Source organism: Tiliqua scincoides, chromosome 4 (assembly GCF_035046505.1).
Source record: "Tiliqua scincoides isolate rTilSci1 chromosome 4, rTilSci1.hap2, whole genome shotgun sequence".
NCBI classification, from domain to species: Eukaryota; Metazoa; Chordata; class Lepidosauria; order Squamata; family Scincidae; genus Tiliqua; species Tiliqua scincoides.
In genome coordinates this window covers 96,080,847-96,104,597 of record NC_089824.1, presented here as the reverse complement: position 1 = coordinate 96,104,597, position 23,751 = coordinate 96,080,847, and the positions used below count along the sequence as shown (strand labels likewise).

General features: G+C 40.9%; 1 protein-coding gene across 1 annotated transcript in view; it reads right to left on the bottom strand.

Annotated features, from left to right (window-relative positions):
- The window catches only part of CTNND2 (catenin delta 2), a 575,776-nt gene that overhangs the window by 66,494 nt on the left and 485,531 nt on the right, over nucleotides 1–23,751 (bottom strand). Inside the window, exon 13 of the mRNA XM_066622958.1 lies at nucleotides 22,471–22,621. Within this exon, the coding sequence (XP_066479055.1) occupies nucleotides 22,471–22,621 (151 nt within the window). The remainder of the gene's footprint in view (nucleotides 1–22,470; nucleotides 22,622–23,751) is intronic.

The window sequence follows — 23,751 nt, the reverse complement described above, 5'->3', positions numbered from 1 at the left end:
TTTATGCTTGGGGGAATTCCTTCATACCTGCAGCACTCCAGACCTTTAATACTAAGGTAATAGCACAGCTCTTATATGGCATCCCCATCTGGATCTCTGCTTTTTGTATCATGGTTTAGAGGATTCAGTCTCTCTTCCTATACAAGATCTTTGCAGTACCTCGATGTGTACCTTATGCTGTTTTAAGTCTGGAAGTCGGCCAAAATAATGTGGAGTCTTTAGCTTGGCTTCTCTTTTTCAAACACTGGTTTAGAATTGGCTCTGCTGCAACCAAGGACCTCCTACTGAAAAGTATTTTAGAAGACTCTTTCTGTTCCCCAGGACTTGCTTTACTTAGTAAAAAAGTCCAATCTTTAGGGCTTTCCCTGGATTTGCTGGCCATGATGCCATGGGCAATTGCATCTAATACCTTATGTAACCGGCTAAGGGACATTGAAAAACAAGAGCTTTTAGCCGAGGCCAAAAAAACCTGCTCCCCACTTCACTTCGGCTTATCCTGGGCAGTTGATTTGGGCAGCAATTAAATTTTCTAACAAAACTGCAGGAGCAAAGAGTGTTTTCCCTAGCCAGATACAATGCTTTCTCCTAGAATGAGATGAAAGCCAGGTTCAATGCTCAACAGTCCAAAGTATGTCGTTGTGGTTCAGGTTCTATTGAGACACTCCCTCATATTTTATTAAACTGTGATTACTATTCTGATCTACGGAGCCAGTATTTATAGCCTTTTTAAAAGTCTTTTAGTGGATCTGAAAATGACGTGGTTAGACATTTACTAACTGGCAGAAACAAGAGTTTAACGACTATCATGGCAAAGTACTTTTATTGTACGCGTATATACTCAAGAATTGTCTCAAGAAGTTGAGTCGAATGTACATGGTAAATTCTCTGTTTAACATCCTGGTTTTATTGTTAATGCCAATAAAGGTTTTGATTTGAATTTGATTTTGCTGAATGGTTTGTAGGAATCAGGGCAGAGGAGGTTCCTGCTGTGTGGTTGGAAAAAGAATAATGTATTTCTACAGAACTGCAAAGATCTCTTTAGCTATATATGAGGGAACCTGGGAGAATTCACAGAGATTTGAGGTGTGAGCTATAGGGAGAGAACTGTGGATAATTATCAACAGTAGCAGCAATAGCAGTATTTATATACTGCTTTTCAACAAAAAAGTTCACAAAGCGGTATACAGAAAAAGTTTATACAAAAAATCATAGTAACCAAATAATTAATGGCTTCCTGTCACAAAAGGTCTCACAACTGAAAAAGATGCAGACAAACACCAGCAAACAGCCACTAGAAAAGACCTAGTGCTGGGGTGAAAAAGGACTCTCCCTCTGCTAAATATAAGAGTGAAAAATGAGTGAAATAAGTGAAACGAGTGAAAAATAAGAGTGAAAAATAACCATGTGAAAAAATGATTCTTGCCCAGTTAGCTAGGTATTAAGAATGCATTCAAAATATGATTGGTTGATCATCACATGCGTTCATTAGAAGTCTTTCTTTCACTTGTTTAGAAGTCTAAAAATGTTTCAAAGTTTAAGGATTAGACATGCAAAGTTAGTTGAATAACTGCATTGAAAGGATTTCAGGGTTGGCAATTAGTAATTATTCTGACACTACTGTAAATCAAGGGGAGCTCCAGGTCTGAGGAGTCTCTTAGCAAAATAATCTCAGTTGGCCTTCACCTATGCTGGAACCCCCCTCTATTACAGAAGGTCTTACCTTGGTAGCCTCTGGCAGGGGCAACCTCCCATTTGTGGGTGAGGAGATGATGATGTCATTTGCCTCCTCCTCTTCCAGATTTACAATCCTGCCTTCAATAAGGAATCTCTAAGGGACACATCCCAGCTGCAGATGGGATAGCTTAGAGGAAGTTGCCCTGGTTTTGTTATCACAGGACACCTCAGGAATTCGAGATGGGTTCTCTGAGATCCCTTCCTTGGTAACTGCCTAAGGGTGATGATACTGGACACTAAACCTGACTCTAACAAAAGGTCTGGATAAAGAATATTGTTGCAAGGTCATACTCATATAGACACACACAAGTCTCAGGTACCACCCCCATTTTTGGAAATAAGATCCAAGTATGTTTCATTTTCACCCTAGGGCTGCATCGGTAAGCAAGCATACTTGGAAACAAATTCTATTGAAATAAATGTGACATTTCCAAGCTAATCTACTTAGGATCATGAAGTTTCAAAACACCAGGTCACTGCATATCTTTCTGGTGCCTCAATCTGGCACAAATCCAAAGGTGTTTCAAAACAGGCCTGTGAACTGTAGCATGCTTGCAGAAGTACTCTCAAACATTATATTTCATTACCTGATTGTTTCTTTTTAAAATAAAAAATAAATGCATTCCCTGAAGCATACGAAAGGTACAGTTGCATAGGAAAGCTTCACTCTAGGCTAGTTTCTGTAGAAATATCTCTGAGGGCCAGTTATCTCATGACCCTTTTGGCATCAGGCAGCTGCAGATTTAGTCAATGCATGCCGATTTTCAGCTAATTTCACATTTGTGATGTGTTGAGTTGGTCGTGTGCATGCTGATACCAAAGACAACTCTCTAGGCATGATTTTTTTGCATGACACTATTCCAAAAACTACTTTTTCAGCAACATGAAAAAAGCCAATTGGCATGAGTTTGTCACATGGTACTGGTGTGTGCAAGGTGCCACATTAGCCTTATGGCAGCTGCAGTTTCAAGCTCATACAAAGGAACTCAAATGTACATGTATTTATTTAATTAATTAAAAGATTGCCATTCTATGAAAAGGTTATGAGAAGATGATCCCGTGTCTGGCTCTGGAACATTCACAGAAGAATGAAAGGCACCCAAACAGTAAAACTATATTTGTAGTATTATTTAGGTATGTCAAAAAACTCAGGGACCTAAAGTTGCTTACTAATCCACAAACTAGCAGAGAGAAAGGAGTTTATTTTATATCAGTTTCAGAAAAATGACACAATAGTTGTGACATGGCTAACAAGAATGATGAATTTGCTGATCAATGATCTGTTGTTTCTTTGATTAACTGTTACTTTATTACATTTTGTTATTGATTTTATTGTACTTTTTAACTTGCAGTGAGTCTACTTATACCCTTTCTTTTGGCCCATGAAGGTATCAGACAAATCAACAAACAAAATAAATGTTGAAGCTTACTGGGATGCTACACAGAGTAGGCAGAAACCCTATGTATTCAATTTAATGACTCATGTGGAAATCAGGTATGCTTAAATTTTATACAGGGTAAGTTTTTGAAATATCCTCAACTGAAGACAGGTGGCATGCTTGTCCCTACATGTCCCAACAACTGCAGCAATGTTTGTCCTTGCACTGTTGGCACAATGGTATGTTTTAGAACACTGCAACCAGTGTAGGATTTGTTATGTTTCATTCCAGGGATATGTTCACACCATATGTCTTAATATTGTATTACAAATTCAGTCTTGATTGTTCTGGAATGAATTAAGCCACCACCCAAATGCTACCTTGCCTGCATTCACTAATTTTACACCTTAAAAGAAAACCAGCATAGGTTTTCCTATGTTCAGTCAATTTGTAAGACACCTCTGTGATGTGCTTAAGAATCTAATGGCCCTTCACTATCAATTCTGTGTCTTATCTCCTCTTAACAATGTAATCCACAGTATGCAATTTTCACACTAAGGAAGCACTTGTTTAGCTTAGCTAATAATACGAACTTTTCTGAAACAGTTTTATCTTGGAAACCAAATTCAAGTAGCTGAGGAACCCAAACTTTAATATCAATGGATGGGGCAATTTGTTATTCCTTAATTTTAGCCTTATCTTTGTTTATTTTTTCATGAAATGCCAACAGTAATCATTTGATTACCTCACTAGTATATGCTGAGTGGAATCTTACTCAGAATAAGGCATTTTACTCTTAAAGGCAGCCTTGATGTTATAACAGGAGAAACAAGCCTCCTGAAGTTTAAAACACACCTAGAGGTGTACAGATTTCCAATTCACAAAGGAACATACATTTTTAAAAAGGCTTGTAATAGACTGGTGTAATAAAAATTGATTTTAAATTCACTATGAATTGATGAAAATGTTAGCTGATAAAAAGCAAATCTCAGCACAGTAATATTTTTTTTAAACCAAGCCTCTTAAGACTGGAGAGAAAAGATAAGGCCATGGTATGTGAGCACACCTTTCCTAATTAGCTTCAATGGAAGTTCTGTATGGAGCCATTAGCATGATTAATCTGCTTTTAGTGGAAAAACAACTCTGCACAGAGACCATGTTGCAGTTTTATGTTGCTTGGCTACCTTACATAAATTAAAATCATTTAGATATCAAGTCAGTCCTACTGCAGGTACAGCGTCCATGAAGTTTTACACGGTATCAGCAGAGCCCAGCTTTATTTATTCTCTTTGCCAATATCCAAAATTGTGCATGGATCGATCTTACCCAGCCTCGCCAAGCTGCAAGACACAAGCCTACGTAGGAAGTAGCTGAGCATTTGGGTAGGGGGTGCAGCCTGAACAGCTGAGAGCAGGTGCTTTGGGAACTGCAAAGCAGTCCTGTTCTGTCTCATGACCCGTCTTCTTTATTTTTCTCCCCAATATGCACGGATGAAGACACAAATAGTGGAAGGGGGCACTGCTAGAAATAAGATGTCTGTGCACACCTCCCACATTCTCATCAAGTCTTGCTTCCCTGCACATGCAACAAACTACCAGCTGAACCAGTTAAAACAGGCAACCCTAGAAATAAAGGTGTATCCTGAAAACGTAAAAGGTCTTGGCAGACCAATGTAGCAATATCTGAGGCTAGTATTTTTCTGTTGACAGTTTGCTAAAGGGAGAAAATCTCAAAATGATAGTGTCTCTCTCTCTCTCTTTCTCTCGGGACTGGATCTGTTGGAAGAAGATTTCAGGAATCAGAATCTGAAAATCTCAAAATGATAGAGCTCCCTTTTTGAGATTTGTTGTTTGAAAGGCAGTTTGAGGAATCAGATGCTGAGCCACAAACTCCATTTGATCCAAGATCTCTGCTTGTACTGTATAACAGCTTGATGCAGTCCAACATGACTGCAGTGTACCTACATAGAAGAGTCCACATGAAGGTGTGTTAAAGTTTTCTGACGACAACTTCTAGCTTGAATATGGGGAAAGGTAAAAGGGGGAATTAAACTTTTTTCAGTTTTAAAAAAAATCATTGCCAGTTTTTAACATATCCCTGGTGGTCTAGTGGTGGTCCTCAGAAGTCCCTGTTATTATAGGACATGATAAGAACAGGAGGTGTGGTCTGGAGGTTTAGCATTGCCTGACTGAAAAACCTATGTTAGAGGACCACTGGCTAGAGGACAAAGGAATGTGAGCTTGCAAGAAATGGATAACATCCTAAGAACCAGCCTGAGGCATGTTTTGTAGCTGCCTGTGGGAGATTGGAAAGTACAAGAGCTATGCAGCCAGGAAGATGATTGCACCATGAAGGGAAACATCTGGAGAAATGGAGGATCATATGAGTTTCTCTCAGAATAAAAGTTGTAAAATTCCATTTGACAAAAATTGGGGGAAAATGGGTTTTATGGTCAGCCAGCCTGTGTAAACTGCTTTGATTCAAGTCTATGAGTCTTCAAGAAAGGCAGTATATAAACACTGTAATAAATAATGTAGCAGCATTCCCAGGGAACTTCTGAAAAATAAGCCCCAGAAAAGAGGCAAAAAGTTTTTCCATTTTAACTGCCTATAAATAGCTTGGTAGATTAGGGAATGGAGGTTGAATGAGCCATAGTCCCACAGGGTTCAATAAAGCCAATAAAATAAGTAAGTAAGTAAGTAAATAATAATAATAATGATAAAGCCCTGCTTTTCTTATTCCCCTGCCAATATGAGCACATGAGCATATGCAAAGACAGTGAAAGAGAATGGGAGATAAACTAGCTTCAGTTCAAAGTAAATAAATGGAAAGCACTACAGACGTGTGCCGCTTAACAACATTCCACTTAATGGATCTAATATATGATGGTGGTCAAACACAATAAAGGTGCTCTTAATGAGGCAATCACATCTCCCATAGCCTGAAGCAGAGTGTCTGTTTACACAACAAAGAGATCTTAATGCAAAGAAGAGGCAATCTGTCTCCAGCAGCTTGTATAGCCAGCTAGTGTCTGGCAGAGAGTGTTTGTTACATATCAAAGGCACTAGATTGGGCTGAATGTTCACTTAACAACCTAAAAGCATAACAACAGCAATTGGAGAACGTATCCCCGTTGTTAAGTGGCACACACCTGTATTAAAACTACAATTATAAAACCTGTAAAAGAACAAGCCATAGCTATTAAATGTTTCAATAAAATAGCACTTCCTTATGGAGTTTAGGAACTCCTGTAATTATTTAGGATTCAGCCCTGTGCATTTAAGATTGCGCTATTTTAAGGAATTGTCTGGTTTCATGTTTTCCACATTACTGAAGCTAAAGGAAGGGTCTGCTTGACTCCTGCTTCACTGACCTTTTAGAATTCTTTGAGAGTACTGTATCGACAGCAGAGAAACAGGAGCAATCCTGTAGACATGGTATACAAGGTCTTTCATAAGTCTATGGACAAAATCCTCACCCCTAAGATAAATTTAGCACTTAGAAGACAGTTCATTTTATGAGTCACATCTTGTTAAAGAACAGAAAGCAGAGGGAAGAAATAAATTGATGGTTTTCACCATGAAAAGAAGGAAACAGTAGGGTACCTCAAGGATTTATTTGGACCGTTGCAATTTAACTTATTCACAAACAGGGATGGAAACTTGACACGTATTGACTCAACTCAAGTTGTGGATGTCACTGAACCCAACTTGACTCACAACCTGGGGCCAATGACTTGAAAAAAGAGTTGGGACTTGAAATGACTTGAGTCCTGACTCTCTTTAGTGTGTGTCCTTGCTTTTTCTCAATCTAAAATTGGGAAAGGTCCCTGGTCTAGATGGAATACCTCCAGAGCCTCTCAAAAGTGATTCTGACTGGTGGGCTCAGCTTCTTGTGTCTCTTTTCTCAAAGACTGATAGGATACATACCCAAAGACTGTCTTACAGTGGTGATTGAACCAATTTGTAAAAAGGGTGACCCTGAGTCCCTAGTCAGTTATTGGCTTATTAGCTTATTGTCAGTAGTTGGTAAGGTAATCCAAGGCACCTACACAATAAGCCCCTGGCTTGGATAACATCTTGCAATATACTTGGGCCTGAGCAGATGGGTTTCTGCCAAGGCAGGTCTATAATTGAAAATTGTCCGATTCTCTCTCACATCATTCACAAGCAAGTTAAAGTATCCAGATCAATATATGGTTTTTTTAACCTCAAGGGGGTGTTTGATTCAGTCAGTCGTTTTCTTTCTATCCCAACACGTCATGTAAGGTGCGGTGTTCCAGGTCAGGGAATTTGCCCCATCTGATAGCCACCAACAAATCAGTCTAACAGGGCTGTATTTTGGCACCTCTACTGTTCAACCTGTTTGTGAACAATTTAGCTTATCCTTGAAGAGTGTGAACAGTCACTGTCCCAAGCTTGGCAACCACTGGGTCCTAATGCTATTATAAGCGGACGATATGGTTCTCCTTTCGTGCTCCCATGTGGGCCTTCTGAGATTGCTTAATAAAAGTCAAGATTGCTGAACAAAACTGAGATTGCTTGACTGAGATCATCTGTGGGCAAATAAGCTTGAGATCAATTATGCTAAATTCAAAATCATGATTTTTGCCAACTGGTAGAAAATACATGGTCTTGTAAGGGTAATAGGATTCAGCAATTCTGGCAGTTTAGATACTTAGGCAGACTAGTTCACATAGTGCATGATGGAATTCAGTCCCAGAAATCATGATGACATCTAGCATAGATAGCTTTTTAAAGGCCATCTAAATGAACTGTTGATCAGAAGCAGCAGAAGAAGCAGTTTATGCAAGAACTTCTAGTAACTTCTGGTAGATACCCACTTGGATACTAGTGACTTATGACTGGACATTAAAATATATTTTATAATATAAGAAAGACAGAATTGTAAAGTAGAACAGGCCCAAACCCAAGGTACTCTTCAGTTCTCAATCAGTTTTTCTTCTCATTTGAAGTGTGAACTCAAGGTACTGGTTCCCCCCTTTTCTCTAATTTTTTTTCTTGGCTTTGAAGTTTCTGTAAGCCGAGGATAGCTTATCAGAGAAGTCCTGGAAAATAAAATATGCTTAAACAGAAGGAAGAGTGAATAAGAGGAATTTCAATATCCCAAGGAAGAAGTTGAGCCGTTTTGGTATAAGGTTAATAGATATTCAGTCCCATAGCAGCAGAAAGCATTTTACTACACTGGATAAAATACCAAAATCCATCCTTAGAATCATCATCTCAAAAGGCTTTGCTCAAGATGTACTTTGTACTTTGGATTGCTAGTGACTCACAAGAGAGACTGAGAGAGTCCCCCCTCCCCCTTTGGAGCTAACAGAGGATAATAGCCTTAACTTTGAGAGACTTAATACCTATAGAGGGTTTATACACGCTGGCTCAACAACCCATTTGATCTTATTATAGAACAAGATGGTGTGCTTTGAATCACAGGACACTTCAAACAGCTGTTCTAACCTACAGTTTGTATTGGTATGGAATGCCATTTAATGTAAAGGGCTGGCAGTCTAGTGGCTTCAATAATGCACAAGCATTAAACTAGAAAATTTCTCAAAGCCATACAACCTTAAATGTACTCAAGGCTTTACTCAAAGTAATTACAGTAGCTACAAAACTTTGTAAAGAAGAGTAGTCTCAATGGAACAGTAAATAGCTAAGGCAGTTGCAAAATTACAGAGTTGCTTATTTATCTTCACTTCTTTGTACTTTTAGAACATCTTTTTGAGAGGTTTGGCTAAGCCTGAGACAGTGTTTCTCAAACTGTGGGTCGGGACCCACTAGCTGGGTTGTCAGTCAATTTCAGGTGGGTCCCCATTCATTTCAATATTTTATTTTTAATATAGTAGACTTGATGCCATCATATGTGACTGCATTTGGACAAATGTTACAGATCTATACTTCTGACAGGCTATTGTGTATATGCTTTTAACAATGATAGTAAATGGGGCTTATTCCTGGGTAAGTGTGGGTAGGATTGCAGCCTAGGATTGTTAAAAATTTTTCTTGCTTGATGATGTCAATTCCAGTCATGACATTACTTCTGGTGGGTCCTGACAGATTCTTGGTGCTAAATAATAATAATAATAATACAGGTATTTGTTTGAGAACCATTGGTCTAAGGTGTTCCAGCTGGCTGTACACCTAAGCAGGAACCTGAAACTGGTGCTCAAACTCAACACTAGTACACACATAAAAAACAGAGGATATGTCACATAACGGGGCATACAGATGTATATTAAGATATTAAGAAGAGGCTCATGGTAATGTAATTTTGAGCTTTCTTTTCAATTTACATGTCACTGCAGTAGATCAGTGAATTGAATGCTACAGCTAGGGACAGCTTGAGACCTCTTGTTACCTGCCAAATGCTGCCCTTAGCAGCAAATGTGCCAGCCTCTGCCCCTTCCAGCAGAGGCAAGTAGGGGGGGGCAGAGGTGGGTACCGCTGCCAATCTTCTGCCTGAGGTGACTCCTTCATCTGACCTCATAGGTGGGCCGGCCACAGCTATCAGCTGGTTGCTCCATTTATTTTATTTTTTGAGAAATTTATATCCCGTCTTTCCCATGCCAAAGTAAATGCCCAAGATGGCTTACAAAGTTCCATAGTAATGTACAAATGAGTTTTTAAAATAATTGTTCTATGGGCAGCTCGTAGAGCCATTCTCTTCCAGATGGAATCCTTCACAGTGTGGTCATTACATCTGGCATCTGAGTATGCCTTCCAGCAGGAGCAGTTTCAGGTTGGCCAAGCTGTAAACAGAGACTCCTCCTGTCTCTGTCATCTCATGACAGCTTTCAGTCTGCCATCCAAAATTCAACCAGGACCACTCCTGCTTAGCATTCTTCCAACAGTCTTCTGCTTAACCACCAGACCACACCTGCTTCCTTTATTTATTTACTTATTTTAATTATTATATTTATACTCTATTTTTCTTCCATCATGGACCTCAAAAGTGGGACACATGAGATTTCCAGTCACCCAATCAAGCCATGATGAATGCTCTGTGACCCCCCTTCCCCATTTCCCTTATTTTTGTACACTTCTAGCCCCTTAAAGGACTTCAGGATGCTGTAACACCCTAAAAAGATTGCCTGGCATGCTAGATGCAGGATACATTACCTAGGGGTGCTCCTCTGAAGTTCTTTGTTTGAAAAACCATTACCAAAGAAGCCACATGTGGATTGCTATGTCTTCATGTTTGGGACAAGCTGAAGACAATACAGGTGGAGCCTGTTTATCCACGGATTTTATATCTGGCTCAACGCGGGTTCCCAAGACCTGTGTTGAGCCAGACTTGGCCCAACCTGAACTCTCCAAAGGTGGCTGGAGCTGTGCTCTTTTTGCCTCAGGTGGGCTTTCTGGAGCCCACAGAGGCCGCATGCATCTGCCTGCAGCTTCTGTGGGCTTCAGAATGGCCATTACAACTGAAAAACGCTACTTCCGGTTTCTGGAGAAAAACTAAAAGCAACATTTTCAAGCCTTATAAGGCATTGTGAGGCAAGGAAAAGTTCATAGAGGGCTTCCAGAAACTGGAAGCAGCACTTTTTTGACCATTAAAGGCCATTCTGAAGCCCACAGAGGCCACGGGTGGATGCATGCAGCCTCTGTGGGCTCCAGAAAGCCCACCTGAGGCAAAAAGAGCACAGCTCCAGCCACCTTTGGAGAGTTCAGGTTGGGCCAAGTCTGGCTCTGCGGGCTTCAAAAAGCCCTGTGGAGGTGACAATATCCCCCAAACATAACAGTATCCCCCAAACTAAAATTCATTAGCTTAGCCCTGCTGACTTTCATTTCTCTACCCCACCAGGTTTCTTCAGCACAGCCACACCTTTATGTTCAAATAGTACTCCAAATGGCTCCTGAGTGAACTTTTTTTCCAAATACAAATAATGAGAAAGGATGACTTAAAGTGCTTTGTGTAAAGAGAGTGAGTAGCTTTACGAGTAGTTTTCAGACCACGTAGTTTTCAGACCTCACTGAACTTACCTTAACCAATTCTACATACACTTACTTGCCTGAGTATAATTGTGTTTGTAACTGGATCCAGAAACTATTTCATTACTGTCTTATCTTTGAGTGCAAAATTCTGGACAAAAGTGGGTAACATTAGAATATCCACAGAAATTAAAGGATCTCAAGAAGAAACACAGCTTTAATATCCCATCCTTGAAAATCCCTTGTTCTGTGATCACTGTCTCTCCCTTGACCTACAACCTCATCTTGTTCCTGCCATGCATCAACTTTCCTTCTCACCCTCCAAATTTCTTTTCAATAGAGTCCAAGATATTTTTACACCTTCTGTTCTACTGACAGCTGACACTACCATTCCCAGCACCAAAAAATAATCCACCAAGGTTATTGATGGGCTCCCATTGGCTCTAAGTGTTAGAAGAGCAAATAATCTAGACTGTTATTATTTAAGCAGATTTCACAACTAATTCATGTAGCTCCTTCTCAATTTCATATATTTCAAAGATTTCCAACTATTCACAATAAAATTTGTGCTTTTATAACATACTCTATTCTGCCATTTGACAAATTATTTCAGGAAAATATTCTATGCCTGAGATGAATTAAATCCTTCTTATCTCCCTGATGTGGAACTAATAAAGAACTGCTATGAATCTTCAGTCTCCTAATGTTTATTCCTTAATATCATGATGCTGTTCAAACTGATTTTTTCAAGGGTGATTTACGTGGATTTAACAGTTTAAGACAATTGTAGTACTGTTTAATCTGCACATGAAAAACTGCTTTGACACTTAACACATAAACACTCTTTTGAGACTTCAGTTGTATTCAATTTTTGGTTGAACAGGACCCTGCCTTTTATTTTTTTAATTTTAAAGATAAGTAATAAGAAGCTCAATCATTTGATCTAGAAACAGAAAATTTCCTAAGGACTACTCAGTGCCATCAAGTTTGAATACTGAGAACCTCCCTGGTCAGTACTGACTATACGTGCAAACCATATTTTTTAAGGTTGTTCACAAATATTTAAGAAGGTGGAACCTCTTTATGTGCAGGGGTTTCATTCCCTGAACTTCTGCCATTGGGAAAAAACACGTTGTACCAAATCAACCAGAAACACGTGATTTTACACAAATTGCATACAGTTAGGCAAACAGCACTACAGTCTGACACTTGGGGCTGGAAGAAAAGTAAGGCAGCTGTTCTCAAATGCCTCCCCCCTCACTACAGCCTGTTCCCGTACTCAGCCTTCCCCTGTTGCCAGCTGTCTCCGCTTGTTTCAAAGTCAGGATGCTGAGCTTTTAAGAGTCCAGTCCTATGCATTCTACTTAGAAGTAAGTCCCATTCTAGTCAATGGGGCTTATTCCCAGCAAAGTGTGGGGAGGATTGCAGCCTGAGAGACCAGTTCTATGCCTACCTACTCAGAAGTAAGCCCCATTCTAGTCAATGGGGCTTACTCCCAGGAAAGTGTGGATAGGGTTGTAGCCTAAATCTCATGCTTGAGATTGCTGGGAAGACTTGCTTGCTGGGCTGTTTTGCTTGTGTAGGCTGGAGCAGGGAGAGCCTGCAGCATCTCAGTCTGAATTCGGGGGGAATTTCTTCTCATTTTCTGCTTTGAGAAAGAGAAACCAAACAAGCTGGAGGAAAACGCTCCATGGGATTTTTAAAGCAATCCCCCTCTGTTACAACCATCTGTGTGTGTGTGAAAGAGAGAGAGAGAATGAGTGAGTGAGTGCAGCGCTTCTCTTTAGTGCACCCGTTCTGGCTACAGAGGTTTTTCCCCTGGCTTCCCCTCTCCCCACAAGATTCTCATGGATTCTTGCAGATTCTTGTTTTGGGCTGCATTGAAACAGAGCAAGACACCAGTGTGGGGCAAAGGAGTGTTCGACTTTGAATTCCTCCCCCCATTTGAGACAAATCCTCAGATAAAACTCCGTGGATAAATAGCTTGTGCAACCTATCTGGCAGTCCAATAAGTCCGACCTCAAATTCTGATAATGACAACTCAATCTCAACACAATAGAAAAAACAGCCAGCATTTTGTAGCTTATTACCATGATCCTAAACACATTTATTATGAGGTAAGTACCACTGAAATTCAATAGAAATATATGTTCCAAGGTGAGGCCTAAACTGATGAATGAGAACCTGTTTGCTTAGTTTACCTAAGGTCTAGTAAACGGGACCTTAGTCTTACTAAGACCTTACTAGAGTTTACTAGAGTCTTACTTACTTACTTACTAAGTACTCACTAAGTACTAAGTACAAGTACTTACTAAGTACTAAGTACTAGTAAGACTTACTTACTAAGTCTTACTAGACCCAGTCTAGTAAACTGGACCTTAAACAAAGTCCAGCTGAAATGTCTTCGTGACTTCCTCTTTGCCGATGATGCAGCTGTCACTACCCACTCTGCCAAAGATCTCCAGCAGCTCATGGATTGTTTTAGCAAGGTCTGCCAAGATTTTGGACTGACGATCAGCCTGAAGAAAACACAGGTCTTGGTTCAGGATGCGGACTCACCTCCCTGCATTACAATCTCTGAGCATGAACTGGAGGTTGTCCATGACTTTGTGTACCTTGGCTCAACGATCTCTGACACTCTTTCTCTCGATACCGAACTAAACAAACGCATCGGTAAAGCAGCTACTGCGTTTTCCAGACTCACAAAGAGAGTCTGGTCCAACAAGAAGCTGACGGAACATACCAAGATCCAGGTCTACAGAGCTTGCGTCCTGAGTACACTCCTGTACTGCAGCGAGTCATGGACTCTTCGCTCACAACAGGAGAGGAAACTGAACACTTTCCACATGCGCTGCCTCCGACGCATTCTCGGCATCACCTGGCAGGACAAAGTTCCAAACAACACAGTCCTGGAACGTGCTGGAATCCCTAGCATGTATTCACTGCTGAAACAGAGACGCCTGCGTTGGCTTGGTCATGTCGTGAGAATGGATGATGGCCGGATCCCAAAGGATCTCTTCTGTGGAGAACTCGTGCAAGGAAAGCGCCCTACAGGTAGACCACAGCTGCGATACAAGGACGTCTGCAAGAGGGATCTGAAGGCCTTAGGAGTGGACCTCAACAAGTGGGAAACCCTGGCCTCTGAGCGGCCCGCTTGGAGGCAGGCTGTGCAGCATGGCCTTTCCCAGTTTGAAGAGACACTTGGCCAACAGTCTGAGGCTAAGAGGCAAAGAAGGAAGGCCCATAGCCAGGGAGACAGACCAGGGACAAACTGCACTTGCTCCCGTTGTGGAAGGGATTGTCACTCCCGAATTGGCCTTTTCAGCCACACTAGACGCTGTTCCAAAACCACCTTTCAGAGCGCGATACCATAGTCTCTCGAGACTGAAGGTTGCCAACAACAAGTAAACTGGATTTTCTTTTCAAAACTTAACCCAGGTTTTCTCAGTCCCATGGTGGCATCGCTTGACTATTTACTCATGAAGAGCCAGTTTTATTTGAGGGGTGAGTGGGTTGCTTTTCCAAAGGGAAGTCTTGGTAAGTTCTATAAAGGCCACAGGTTTCCATGTTACCTATGATTTATTATACCTATTTAATAGACATCTTTCCTTCATATGCTCAAGGCAATGTTGCTACAACAACTGAGTAATCCTCATTTTGTCTTCCACCTGAAGTAGGTAGCTATGAAACCTCATTTTGTACCTTGTTCTGGGTTAACTGATCTGAGTTCTTGTAATGTGCTACAAGTGAGCAGATGGCCACAAACAATTAGGTGAAAGTTCATGTTGTTATGGATCATCTCTGAACTTTATAAGAAATGTTCTGAAGGGTCAGTTCGCTCCTGCATTCATCACTTGATGATGACTGATGCATCAAGCAGTGACTTGCACATACATAAGGATGAACAGTCACAGAGTGCAACTGAAAAGAAGCTGAATAAGTTATCACAGATCAAATCCCAAATCTTTCTTACCACCTCAAACCCAATGCTTTTCAATGGAGTCATTTCAAACATTCAGTAGTGAGTCATCAAGAGGTGAGTAGTCAAGAAAATGTATGAGTGAACCAATCTTTTATTTTTTTTACACCACTTCTCTGTTTCTGCTTCCATCACCTTTAGTGACCTGGGAACATGGTCTTTTTCATGCACATGGTATAGGGTAGGAGAAAGAATAGGAACATTCTCTCTGTTTTTAAAAGCCCTCCCAGAATAATTTTAACTAGTACCATCTAATTGGCAGCAACCTTTAAAGAAGATTAGCACTACTTTTATCTGTTTATTTGTAGGTTAGCTGCATTAATTTCAATGGAACTTCCTTATGACATGATTCTTACCTTTGGAAGGTAAGAATGTGACGAATTTCCTTCCCCATTGGAGCATGTGGGAGGGCAGGGGTGGCATCAGAATAGCTTGCACTGTCCCTGATGGGGATGGCTTTCAAACCCAATTTTAACACTTTCAAGTAGGCACTTTTATTTTGTAATCCTGAATATCTTTTTGAAGAAGCATCCCTCCCGTTCAATAATTCTCAGCACTGCACCATGTTATGTGGAGCCTGACAGTGAACGCAGTAGCAGAAAAGCAATAGATACTGACTTAAATTAAACCCAAGACTGCATTGACTAATATAATCTGAACTTCCTTCTCACAAACATCTACAAATCATATGTTTCAATGCTAATAGTTTTGGGCATCCCTGCACACTGTAAATTTGTATCAATTTAACAATCCAAAGATTAAGCTACTTTGCCAGTCTGTTATATCCCAATAAAAATACGCTGTTGTCTTCAAATTAATGCAGTATGCACAGAAAATATTATGAACTGATTGATGCAAAACAAACAGGGACTTCATGTAACACAAGCTTTGACTTCCAAACTTATGAGTCTGTAATTGTTGAAGATGCTGTATTGTTTGTTGAATGAAAGTGCCCATTACTTTCCATATGCTCCTCACATCAGTCAGAATGGTTTTGAATTAAACATAAACAGTTTTCAGCAGCTTTCTAGACCTGCACTGAATAGCAGAATACGCTGTATTCTAGGCACATTAAAAAAAATGTAATTTCTTCCCCACAATTATTGTGATTCTTATGAGCATTCTATTTTAAACAGAGGGCAGTGGGAAGGAAGCCTAAACATTGAGAGAGAGAGAGAGAGAGAGAGAGAGAGAGAGAGAGAGAGAGAGAGCTACGCTGGGCTTCCTCTATCTGTCAGAGTGCAAAACCTAGACTTTTAGTGTACTTCTAGGCATGTTTACTCAGAAGTAAGTTCCATTATGCTCAGTGGCAGGGCCTAGGAGAGGGGGGTAAAGGGGATAATTTGTACCCAGGCCCAGGGTCAAAAAGCGAGCCCAGGAGCCAAAGGAGGGGGCCCAGAAATTTCCTGGGATCTTCCATTTTCTGATCTCACCCAGATCCACTGCCCACATGGGATGTTGGGGGCATTATCATGGGTATATTTATTTATTTAAGAGATTTATACCTTTCTGTCCAATGAAGGACACTCAAGGCGGCTTACAATTAAGAACACATAAAACATAAAATATACATATATAGAAAGACATTAAAAACAATAAAACACAATAAAAAATCTGGACTCCAAATTAAAATACATTAAAAAATGCCATGCCCCCTGGTGTCAGCCTAAAAGGTGGCAACTACTGCCACAAGTCAAACACACCAGGCCCAGGAATGCATACATTCTTTAACTGTGTCACATCTGGAAAGAAACTGACCTGCTACAGTAGCTCTTTCGCTAGTGGATCTGCTTACCATGAAGGAGTGTAGAGGAGCTCAGCGACACAGCTGCGGGACTGCAGCTGCTGCAGAAGTCAGTTTTGGTGTACACAGGACACTTTCTATTCTAGTGTGAGCCTAAATACAATGACACTAATCTCCTGCAATGATTTTCTATATTTGAAAATTTTTTGAGAGACTTAGGAATGTGTTTGGTTTTCCGTATTACTGTATCTAGCTACCAAAGCCAAGCAAGCAGGTAGACTTGAGCTCTGCATTGGGAAGACTGGTAGACCTGGGCTCCAAAGACTGTTACCACTTTCCCTCTGCTTGTTTTACCCCCTTCTGCCCACCCCGATTGCCACCCCCCCCCACTCTGTTTCACCCCCTCCTACTTTGCGAAGGGGCCCAAAAGAAACTTTGTACCCCCTGATAAAATTCCTCTCAGAGGCCCTGCTCAGTGGGGCTTACTCCCAGGAAAGTGTGCATAGAATTGAAGCCTCAGTAAATTCTAATCTCAAGAGTTGTCATAGGATACAGAAACATCTTCAGCAGAGATCTTTATAGATTAGAAGAAAGAACCATTAGGAGGAAGGGACCATTCTTATTCTTTTAACTCTTGAGAATGTCCTCTGCAGGGCCTCTGAGAGGAATTTTATCAGGGGGTACAAAGTTTTTTGGGGGCCCCTTCCCAAAGAGGGAGGGGATGAAACAGAGTGGGGAGGGGTGGCAACGGGGGCAAAACAGGCAGGGGGAAAGTGGCAACAGCTGGAATAGTCTTTGGAGACCAGTTCTACCAGTCTCCCAATGTAGAGCTCAGGTCTACGCACCTGCCTGTTGCTGGAAGCTAGGCACAGTAATACAGAAAACCAAATCTAAGTCTCTCTAAAATCTTTCAAATATACAAATCATTGCAGGAGATTAGTATCATTGTAGTTAGGCTCACACTAGAATGGAGAGTGTTATATGTACACCAAAACTGACTTCTGCAGCAGCTGCAGTCCCACAGCTGTGTCACTGAGCTCCTCTACACTTCTTCATGGTAAGTGGATCAACAAGCCAAAGAGCTACTGTAGCAGGTCAGTTTCCTCCCAGTTGTGACACTGTTAAGGAATGCATGCATTTCTGGGTCTTGTGGCAGTAGTTGCTGCCATGTCCAGCATTCCGCATGAGCAGTGAGTCTGGGTGCTATAGGAAAATGTAAGATCCCAGGAAATTTCTGGGCCCCCTCCTTTGGCTCCTGGGCCCCCTTCCTGACCCTGAGCCCGGGTACAAATTACCCCCTTTACCCCCCTCTCCTAGGCCCTGGTCCTCTGATATCAAGGGTTCCTTTGCCCAAACTCCTCACTACTAAACCCTCAGTAAGCAGCACAGATGTAATGTGACTTGTCTATCTTGCCAAAATGCATGCCTCAGAAAAAAAGTGCTAGCCCTTTGACTGGATGCCAATCTTTTCCAAGATACTTAGGGCAAAAAGTTTGAGGTACACTAGAGGCAGTGGCTGCTGTGCAGGCTCTGGCCTCGAACAGCTGAGTATCATAAGTTTTATTTTTGTGCTGGATCTGAATAAAGACAAGAAGAATTTCTTTAAACTGTTCCTTTGCACTCTTTGGCCAGGACTGTAAGTACTGTGCAACTACTTTTGCATGCCCCAGGTGGACTTTAAACTTGTTTGTCACAAACACCAGGCCCTTTTGAAACTTAGGGGAGTTTTGAAAGTAGTGTTCGATTTGACATGGAAGTCTGTTGTTCAAAGGGAAAATGTTGAAATTCCATCAGGTGTATCCAAGGCTTGGAGCATACATGAAGTAGTGTTCTGGATCCCAGCATCAGCTTTTAGCACCAAAGTCTAAGTGTGAGTGAGGATTTGGGGGGGGGGGGGCTGATTACACTGAAGTACTACATGTTTATTCCTGATTGCCTTCTTACAATTTATAGAGATGCAGTGCTGGGACTGGAGAGAGAAAAGAAAAAATACTTCTCAGTACATGTCTTCACAACAACCAAAAGATCTTATGGATGTTGCTCAAGAAATCTACAGGCTGTAAGTGCCTCATGGCACTGGCCCCTTGAATTAGTGGGTTTCTCCACTTCCTTATTGCCTTTTCAGACTCATTTACACAGGTATGATCACCACTTAATAACTAAATCATATGACAACTTTTTACTGAGAGATGGTTTAGAGCAGTGGCACTCAAAGTTGCACTCACTGCACACCAGGAATGAGGTCCCCTGTGCGACCAGTATCTTTAGCTCTGGAGTGCTGCAGGATTTCCTGTCCCCAGATCAGGACGACACGAAGCTCCAGCCAGTCTTGTTTGTGGTGCAGCGCCCCAGTGGGCATTGCACCCGAATTTGTGTGAAGATGCAACTGCCTGGAGCATCACGTTTCCCGATTGGGGACAGGAAGTCCTGTGGTGCTCTGGAACTAAAGGTACTAGTCATGGGAGGGAAGGATTCAGCCGAACCCCAGACCTAGCCCCTGGGCCAGGTTCGGCCAGCCCTGGTTTAGAGAAAAAGCTTATCAAAAAAGCATGTCACAGAGGAGACTAGACTCTATCACTCTGACATCTAGTTGTGCAGGTATGCAGAGTTTAAAAAACTAGGAAACAGTATTCAAACATGCAATTCTCCACATGTAGCCTGTATGACACAGGAATATTTTGTAACAAAATGAGCTGTTTGTGTAGATCAAATCTCAACCTGTCAACTACGTCCATTGCAAAGCATTGCATATGGTGTGATGTGAGGTTACAAAGAAGTACTATAAGTGATCTATGGCAGACTTTTCTACAAATGAAAGTCCTAGCTGATGTCACAGTCGTTAATGTGCATGTGTGAATCCTTTTAAGTTGCAGATCTTTCAGATATGAGAAGGGTAAAGAAGCATCCAAAGCAAACCTAAAAACATCCTACGTAGAAACCAATTGCTTTTGGTGAACTTCTTCACTTTTTGTTTAATATTTTTTTCCTTTTCAAAATATATGTGTATTTGAAGACAACAGAATGACAGCTTTCTGAATTTCTATACTTAACCACAGGGAACTAAAACCAGGCACCCAGCAGTTAGAGAAAAGCTTTCATGCATTAAATGTGATGTCAAAAGATCTACCAACGAAGAATTCACTCACAGAAAGCATTCTACCTTTTGTTGTGACTACCAAGGAAAAGTGCTTTTAAACAACAAACTCTGACAAAGACTTAGAAAGCAGACATGGATCTAAAGCAGGGGTGCCCAAACCCCGGCCCTGGGGCCACTTGCGGCCCTCGAGGACTCCCAATCTGGCCCTCAGGGAGCCCCCAGTCTCCTATGAGTCTCTGGCCCTCCGGACACTTGCTGGAGCCCATGCTGGCCTGATGCAACTGCTCTCAACGTGATGACCAACTGTGCAACCTCTCACATGAGCTGTGAGATGAGGGCTTCCTCCACTGCTTGCTGTTTCACATCTGTGATGTAGCAGCAGCAGCAAAGGAAAGGTTGGCCTTGCTTTGTGCAAGGCCTTTTATAGGCCTTAAGCTATTGCAAGACCTTCATTCATTCATATAAGTTCCATCTCTAATATAGTCATTTATGTAAATTTATTCAAATTTGAAATGTAAATTTATTCTTTTTTCCCCCGGCCCCCAACACAGTGTCAGAGAGATGATGTGGCCCTCCTGCCAAAATGTTTGGACACCCCTGATCTAAAGGAAGACGACTGAAACTAGACTTTTGTGTTACTCTGAAACTTTAGTCTCATGTTGAAGCAGGTCACTACTGGCTAGATGATGAGGCACTTACATGTGAATCAAAAGATGCCTATTGGGCAGGAATGTCACCTTGCACACCAGAAGGCTTTAATAAACTTCTAACAAAGAATTTATTGCTGTTAATTGAATTTAGTCAGTTATCACTGCATTGGCTTTATAATTCTTACTGACATTAAGCACAAAAGACAGAATGTAGATAGTTTCTTTGGGCTGGGCACGTATCTACCTATTTTGTCACTTATTTCCATCCCACTGATTTCAATAAAATACAATGGGCCTGCCGTATCTGTGGGGTTCAGTTCTAGGACACCAAGCGGACAGTAAAATCTGTAGATGCTCAAGTCTGCTTATAAAATAGCACAAAATTGAAAAAAATTGCATAAATTTGCGAGAATTGTGTAAATTGCCTAAACTTAAGTAAATAGTGCAGGCAAATAAGGTGAGCACTGCAGAGAGAGCTGTGAAATGGTGGAAGGTTACAGCAGGGTATGAGGAATTTTTTTAAAAATACATTTTTCGATCCATGGTTAGTCAAATTTGTGGGTGCAGAGCCCACAGATATGGCAGACCCACTGTTCACACTAATGTGCATGGGTCTTCCACACAGAATAAACGTGTAATAAGGTCACTGCACACAATTTTCGGGCCCCAGATTCTCCTTGAATTTTCTTTAGTCTCTTCTCAGCTGTTGTGAACAGCAGGTGAGCCAAAAACGCATGTATGTGTGCTCACAGTACCAAACCATGTCCAAATTATATTTGTCAGGATGTAATATATACAAAAAAGCAACAATAGGCATTTTATTAGGTTAGTACTTAACCCGTGTGTTAAGAAGCAACTCCACAGTATTATGTGCACGACCGTCCACAGGGCTATCCAAAGCTTAGAAAGTGAAAGTGGAGCGATCAAGCCCTGCCTCTGCAAAACTGGAAGCGGAGGAAAATCACTCTGCTTTCACTTTCTAAGCTTCAGGAAGCCCTGCGGAGGGTCGCACAGGGCTCCCCACACCCCCAAGAGGCTGCTGCAGGGACTGGTAAGTAAATGTCAGTCCTTGCAGCCCCCTCAGCAATAGGTTCCTGGGGATCACGTTGCTGTCTCCCTCCCTGCCCCTTAAGGGGGCAGAGGCCAGGGCCCTCAGGCTGGGGCATCGTGACACCCTAATTTGAGAAGCCCTGCCTTATGCTTTTTTAATGAACTGACCCAAAAACACTCACTGAAGAGCAGCATACAGTTTTTGCAAAATAATAAATAGCTTAGAAGCTATTTATTATCTTTAGCATTTGGAGATATACTTTCCTTGCTGGTTTTTGGTTCTGTTTGTTTCTCTTCTGCCTTATTATGCTGTGTTTATTAGTAAAAAAAAAACTATATGCGGTTATGTAACAAACAAGTCCATAAAGCAGTTTACATAGCAAAATAAATGAATAAATGACTCCCTGTCTCAAAAGACTCTCAAATAAAAAAAACAAAAACACACACACCAGCAAACAACCTTGGGAAAAGATGCTATGCTGGGTTAAACACAGACAGCTGCTTTCTCCCTACTGAACAGAACAGAAACACCACTTAAACAGTACTTCAACTCAGTTAGTGGTTTATTGCTCTTGTCTAGTTTTATTATATTGTTTTTAAAACTTTTTTTGCTGTTTTATATTCTGCAAGCTACCTTAAATAACTCTCTTAAGAGAAGGGAAAGGTGGGGTATACGGTGATTCTTTGAACAAACTGACTAAAAAGTATTTAAAGCACAACTGGATAAAGAAGCTAACAATTTACAGAATATCCTAATTCTAATGAATAACAGCTATTTCTCATGGAGTAGCATTTAAAAACCACATACCTAGGGGTTCAATTGTAGCATGCTGTGATGGAGACAAAATAGCATTTTCAGATAAGATAGGGCATATAAGCACTTACCTATTAGCTCTTTATTTCGGACGTCTAAGGCCATGTTCCGTAAAGCTGTTGCAACCGCACATACTACCCGGTCATTGTCTATTCGAAGTAGCTCTACCAGTATTGGCAGACCTTTCTCTTTCCGGACTGCAGCACGAATATATACTGACCACTGCAAAGAATGAAAAAGACCGAAAATGTTTTATTGAGTCTTGGATTGTGAGCTCCTCTGGGCATGGCACCTTCTTTTTACTTAATATAAAGAGCCATACAAACAGATAGTGCTATGCAAATAAATGAACAGTAGTATAAATCAAAACACTTGGGTGTTATTATTAAGTTTGTAATTCAGAAGAAGAAGACAACTGCACTTCCTTGATTTCAAGACATGCAAAAAAGATTAATAATTCTCAAGAGTAATTTTCAATAACCCCCTTGACCTTTGAGCCTTCTGTCTATTAGATAACATGGAGGGTTTTGAAATGGTTGAGGAAAGGTGGTACCAGTGAAAATACTTACTTTGCGATATCTGATTTGCCTCAATATTTTCTTGCCTTCTGAGAACTGGTGCAGGCAGAATATTTACTGTATCTTATTATTAAAAATACTGATATACTTCTTTTCAGCAAAGAAGTTCACAAAGCAGCCTACATAGCTAAATAATTGTTTAATTATTAATTAAATAATTAATTAATTAACAATAACAATTATTTAATAATTGTTCCCTTCTCCCAAGAGTGCTCACAATTTAAAACAAAGAGAAAGATCAGCAGCCAGCCACTGAAAAAGACATGGTGATGCGGTAAGTAGGGGCAGTTTCATTCCCCCTGCTAAATAAGTAAAAACATTTTTTAAGTAAAAATATTTAAATGCTGCCCCTCTCTGTCAAGGGGACTCACAAAATTCAATAAAATGATTAAACAGTGACATCAAACACAACATATAAAGTATCTAATAATCAGAAACAGAAACACAGCACCAACCAAAGCAAACAGCAAAGCAACTAAATTTAATTCAAATGCTTCACAAAACCTGGTAGCCACCTGGCAGGGAGTTCCACAAGCTTAGTGACATAACAGGGAAAAACCCCCTCCTGTGCATCATCACTAGTCACGTATCCACAAATGATGGTGTACACAGGAGCACCTCCCCAAATGATCCCAAAGGGTAAGCAGCTTCATGCAGTGAGAGAAAGTTCTTCAAAAGTCAGGATCTCAAGCTGTATAGGGCTTTAAATGCAATCATCACCACCTTAAATTGTGCCTAGAAACAAACTGGTAGCTAGTGCAGATGAAACTACAG